General features: G+C 44.9%; 1 protein-coding gene across 6 annotated transcripts in view; it reads right to left on the reverse strand.

Annotated features, from left to right (window-relative positions):
- The window catches only part of unm_hu7910 (un-named hu7910), a 34020-nt gene that overhangs the window by 13602 nt on the left and 14121 nt on the right, over positions 1-6297 (reverse strand). For all 6 annotated transcript variants that reach the window (XM_020621867.1, XM_020621870.1, XM_020621868.1 and 3 more), the window contains one exon: positions 4503-4571. In XM_020621867.1, coding sequence (XP_020477523.1) covers positions 4503-4571 — 69 coding nt within the window. The remainder of the gene's footprint in view (positions 1-4502; positions 4572-6297) is intronic.

A 6297-nucleotide genomic window follows, 5' to 3' on the forward strand; every position in this document is an offset into this window, starting at 1 on the left:
TCCCCCTCTTCCTTCTCTCCAGCCACTTTGTCCATCCTTTCCTTATGTCTTGCTAGTCTTTCTTTTTCGACTCTTTTTCTGCCCTCTCCTTCTCCCTGGCAATCCTCTCTTTCCTTAGCGATGCCCTCTCTTTCCAGTCGCTGTCTTTCTTGGGCACTTCTCTCCTTTTCAGCCTTCTCTTGCTCCATGCTGGCTGTTCTTTCTCGTTCCTTAACGAGCTGCTCCCTCTCAAGCCTTTCTTTCTCTGCTTTCTCTTTGGCGATCCTTTCTTTCTCAAGTCTTTCCCCTTCTTTAGCAACGCGTTCCCTCTCTAGCCTCTCTCTGGTGATTCACTCTTGTTCCCTCTCTATTCTCTCTTTGGCCAGCCTTTCTTTCTCAAGCCTCTCCTTTCTCTCTTTCTTCATCCTCTCCTTCTCTCTGGCCATTCTCTCTCTTTCACTCTCCAGCCTCTCTTTCTCTAGCTGTTCCCTCTCTGCCTTTTCCTTTGCTGCTCTCTCTCGTTCCCTGACCAGGTGCTCTCTCTCTCTCGCTCCAGCCATTCTCTCTCTTCTCTGGCTGCCTTTGCTTCAGCCAGTCTCTCCATCTCCCATCTCTCTTTTCTGCCTTCTCCTGTGCCAGTATCTCGTCTTCAGCTTTCTCTGTAGCCTCTCTCTCCATCCTCTCTGCTTCCTTCTTTCTCTCCTCTCTCAGTTGCTCCTGGGCAGCCTCCAGCATCTTCATCTTCAGTGCCCAGGCCACCTCCTTCTCCTCTTCTTCAGCGAGCAAGGCCCGGATCTTGGCCAGAGCAATGCGAGTGATCCTCTTGGCCTCCATCTTCTCATGGATCAGCCTCAGCTCTTGTCTCAGAGCCAAGCACAGCCGAAGGCCTCAGACAGGAGGTCGGTCTGAAGTTGGAGGTTCAGTGTGAGGTTTTAACCGCAGTAAAACAAACGACGGTCACGTAGACAAAACGTGCAGACTACACACCACAACTTGTTACAGAGAACAGCACAAAGCAATGCAGAGTTCACTGCCATCATCACAGCAGACATGCTGCTGCGTGCATTTTACAGCACGCCAGTGACTAGAGGCCAGAGTTTAATGTCAATAATAAAACTGATTTCTTGTCTGCCTTGGTGTGTGTCTGAAGAAATGCAAGTGCAGTACTGAAATGGTCATAACACTTATAAAAAGGTCTAAGTTTATTTTGATTAATTCATCAACTCTTTAATTCATTTATTGATACTTGAAGCTTAAAAAAAAAAAAAAAAAAGGTCTGTCAGCTCAGAGTCACCTATGCAGGGTGTTTAACCCACAGCTCAGCAACAAAGAGCCAAACACAGGGCAGTTGTCACTTAACTGGCTTAAACCAGCATCGACACCATAGCACCTGAATGATGCAAATACCCAGGCAGGCCAGTAAACACGTGCACCAGCTCGACTCTGTCTGGATAAACAAGGATAATGTATATTCTGTCAAAACCTATAAGGAAGCATATATTCTTAAGCTCAGTTTGCCAGTCAGGTGCAAATTTGATTTCTGCTTTCATGCTTACTGCAGGTGGCACAACTGGGAACTGACCCTGCACCTCTGGGCAGTGTAATGGCTTCTCACTGTATCACACAGTACACAAAACATGGTCACACAACAAGAGACAGAGACATTACCTTTCTCCTTCACCTCTTTTCTGTCCTCTACAAGTTTTGGGAACAGACAGATCTGTCAGGAGAGCCGTCAGCTGAACATCAGTGATGAAATGTGCGCACACACACACGTGCACACTCGCCGTATAGTACCTTTTCTCAGCCTGCGTCTCCCGAGAGCAGGACCTTTTAACTTCTCATCTGAACCAACAGACAGCAAAGCAAGTCAGTACAAGGGACAGCTGACACTTTACTGTGAAAGATACACGGTGTCCTGCCTCTCCTCATCACTTTAGACATGTCCAATCCGAAGAAAAATAACTGAATCATGAGGAAAAATCTCCTGCAGACTTATGCTGAGAGAGATTAATGGGAAAGTGTGTCCAGACTTTAGATTGGTAGCATATACTGTACTTTTGCCAAAATGTGGATAAATTAACAGTGATCTTTAACTTTTACTAAACACGGCCGAAGTAAACATAGTTGCAAGATGAAACAGCGATGTGAGCACTAAGCTAAACACAGCTAGTGCAGCTACAAACTGAGCTGCAGGTCTTTTTATTACAACCACCAAAAACTGCAATGACACTGTTGTGTCAGCACATTATGTCAAGTTTAATTTGAATATGTACTTCAATCTCGAATGTATCTGAGTGAACAGGATCCAACACACCAAAGACGACCGAGTAGAATATAAAGAATTGATGTAAATATCAGCGGTGTAAGTGCAGACACAGGCCGACGGGCTGGACAGAAAGAAGTGCAGTACGATCATTGTAGCAATACAACAGACAAAATACTTTGCGTTGTTCCCACCATCAATCCTGAATTTGAATCATTTCATTTACAAGCCGGCTACACTGCTGAAACACAGCCTGCCAGTCGCTGCTAGAACGACACAATCTGGCTGTGAAAACACTTCAAAGATGACTAAATGTTCACTGGGACAGACCGACTAATGTCTCAGTGTCAAGGGGATTAACATTTCTACAAGACCGTTCAGGGCCATGAACTTCTTCTGTAAACAATTTATTTAATCTATGTTAAGACAGAGTTTATATGTGATAAGTGAACACACACCACTGAGCTAATCCATCCAATCAGCTGCTGTGTTGCAAAAAAAAAAAAAATCTATAGTTTCAGGCTAATGAAATTCCTTTGAGAGGTTAAGGGATGAGTTTGTGATTCTGGGGTTCGGCCAATCTGCCCAGTTTGTTCCCATAGTGGAAACCAGACATCAGGTCCTCTGCACCACCACATACACGTTGCCGTCCTCCTCCAGCTGGACTGGGCTATAGTAAGCCCAGTCTGGTCCTCGCTGGTCAGTAATGGGACCAAGGAGTCTTGCTACTGGCTGTGGCTCTGCTTCCTGTCCTCCTATTGGTTCTGGAGGTCCAGTATGACCCCTGTGACCTCCTCCTCTGAGGAGGTCATGTGGGACTCCTCCTGCCTCTTGGCTGCCGCCTCCTTCCCCTCATCCTCCTTGCCCCACTCTACAGGTGAGGACACTATGTCATAAAGGAAGGTGAAGAAGCCATAGATCCAATCAGAGCCCTCCTCTGCTAAAATATTAAGAACCTCTTCGAGTGACTCAGCATTCGCACTATCACCGCCATCTTTGGTCAAGCCTGACGAAAGAGAGGGGAAGAGAAAGGACAGACAGTATGGCAAAGGAAGCGGAGATGAACAGGGGAAGAAACAAAAGTGAAGCACAAAGAGGGGAAAAGCCATTAGGGAGTAAACTAAAGGAATAGAAGGAATAAGGAGGAGAGATGTGAGGCAGGGAGGAAGATGGCACAAAGCAACGGAGAGCAAGCAACATACGAAAAATAGGACCAAAATAAAGAATGATGATACGGGACAAGAGAAAGATAGTGAATTAAAGAAGTCACGGATGAACCACAGACAAAAAAATAAGGCTCTGTCCACATCCCAGATCTGACGTTTCCTTCCCAGTGACCCTGACCTGGTGTGTCCACAGCAGTGTGAACAGACCAGACCAGATCTGGGCCAGATCTGACCTCTGACCTCTGTGCAAGCGCCGTCAGATCAGAATCCATGTGGTCATTTTAACGTCTCCTCCTCTGCACATACAGACTGTCATCATTCGGTGTCGGCCCCTCACAGACTGGTAACAATAAACATGGAGGAGAGTGACGACAGCAACGGGGTCAGTGGAGAGACCAGGACGTTTCACATGTGGTGGACGTTTATGGAGAAGCTTCTGATCAGGCCAAACTGGGAGGAACATATTGTAACCCAGTGGTTTGGGAGGAAATTGGGTCATTTGACCGTCGCACACATGACCTGCTTGTTCTTCTTCTGCACACTTCCTGCCAACAAATAGGGGCAGGCATATTTGCTCTCTCTGCGTTGTTCTTCACTTTTAAGTGAACAACTTTTCTCTTTATGGTTGAAATTATATAGATACATGCATAAAACTAATTTAAGCCGTATGTGAGAACCAAACTGCTTTTGCAGTTAACTGGAGTTAGACATGGGCTTTTAACCTACTACTGTTCAAAGTTCACTCTGCAAACTGAAAAGCTATGGCTGGTCTTTGGCTTGTATGCATCCTATAAACATCAGCCAACAACACTGCACTGTGTCTGTTCTTGATACGAGCATTAATATCTGTGGTCACAGTGTTGGTTCTGTCCCGTCAGCCGCAAAACAAGCAACCAGACATTCATGAACACAAGTCACCACATCACCAAGGCTAGTTTTAGACGCACCTGATCTCATGGACTGCTTTAGTAGGGCTCAAACCAAAGTGTAAGCGCAGTTACCGTTAATATCTGACTGTAAACCACATCAGTCAAGCATCAGAAAGAGAAAACAGGCAGAGAAACACTAGAGAAGAATTATAGGACACTTGCCGAGCAGAACTTTGGCATCTTCCAAGTCAAAGTCTCCATCTCCATCTGCGTCGTAGGCCCTCAGTTTACCTGGAGGAGGATGAGTGCATGAAGACCAAAACACAAAGACACAAATTCACATTACTGCTGCCTAGTCACCACACAAACAGGGTCATGGAGATAACAGATAAAAGTAAACATGTCAGAAAACAAGCGTGTACATTTCAGGTGTTGTGAAACATTCAGCAGATCCAGCATGTGACTTGGATCCAGATACGACTGTGGTGTGTGGTCGATCTTATGGGGACGTTAGAAGCAACAGTACTGAAAATGGCCCTGTCTCACAGTGGTGAGGAACCTTTTTTTTAAAAAAATCCTGGATCTGGGTGACGGTCTGGATCAGCATCACAATCTAATGGATCTACTCTACCTCTCCAAAAAAAATGTATGCTGTGAACAACCCAACAAACGTGGGTAAAACACAACCTCCTTGGTGCAGGATCCATGTCTGGATCACCCTGTGCAGTGACTGGAGCTTTGGACTGGCCCACCTGAACCCCAACTTTACTGGTGCCTAATTTTAGGCCCGATTAATTTGATTTCACCCGCTGAGCATTAGCTCATCAGGTTAATGCAGACAGCCACGTTTAGGGAGAGTGAGAGAGAGAGAGAAGTTTATAATGAAAGTCATGTGAAAACAACCAAACCACAACAAAATGGCTCAGGTTAAGAAGGAGAACTCTAACACTAATACAGCTATGAAAACACTAATACAGCTATGAAAAGGAGCATAGCAGAGAGCGTACAGCGCACATCAGTATGTCAACACACAAAGTGCTAATTTAAAACTGTGAAGTTGCAGATTGAGGAAGGATGTGGTGGAGGATCTGTGAGGCAGCAACACAATACTGGACTCGCACATCTTACCACACAGCCTGAACCAGCTCCACAGGGAGTCAGGTGCAGACTGTGTACTAATATTCTAACAGATGATAAACCATCGTGAATTTGTAGAGGGCCAGGTAAACTGCTGTCCACATGCACACAGTAGCAAGATACTGGACACAGTTGGTATTTTGATGCAAGATCGACAGTAATACTCCAAGTTTATGGGATTTATTTACAGCTGTGTTCTGGAGATGTGGTACATTTTTAATGGCATATTATAAATTTGCCAGAGTTTCTACCAAACAGTGTTTAAGCACATTTTGTTTTGAAGGATCTTTGAATTTAAAGCTGCAAACCACTGTCTCTGTATGTGCTCTGGTTTTTTTCTCACTTATATATTTTGGTTTTACACCACAACGTAGCAGCACACATTTACTTCCGCTTTCCTTTAGTCTCACTCTTGTTCTGGTGCTCTGTGGCTCTTAGAACAGGGCTGATATGGTCAGATACATGGATGCTGTTTAAACACCACCCCTACTTTGAGTCTGGTTCACTCTCTGAGGTTTGTTATCAGAGTCAACAGTAAAAGGAGCCAGATGAACATACTGTGGTAGTAAATGGACATTAGTGTAGTGTGTGATGTATTACAGTAAAAGTACCTGACGGCTACAGTGTCTAGTAAAAACAGAGTCACTCAGATAAATTTACGGGTTGCAAGCGAGAGCAGACGTCTTTACTGCTCCTCTTGTCTGTTCCACGAATTTTAACATCTTCTACCTCGTCAAGTCTTTTAATAAATTCTACAACTATTAAAATGCCTCCAAGAGGGAAAAGAGCTAATAAATCCGAAGCGAGCGAAGATGTTGAGGCTGAAGAAGATTCTATTTCAGCGGCGCAAGTAGCTGAGATGTTGAATCAGCAGAAGCTG

This window comes from Monopterus albus, unplaced genomic scaffold (genome assembly GCF_001952655.1).
Source record: "Monopterus albus unplaced genomic scaffold, M_albus_1.0 scaffold269.1, whole genome shotgun sequence".
Lineage (NCBI taxonomy): Eukaryota > Metazoa > Chordata > Actinopteri > Synbranchiformes > Synbranchidae > Monopterus > Monopterus albus.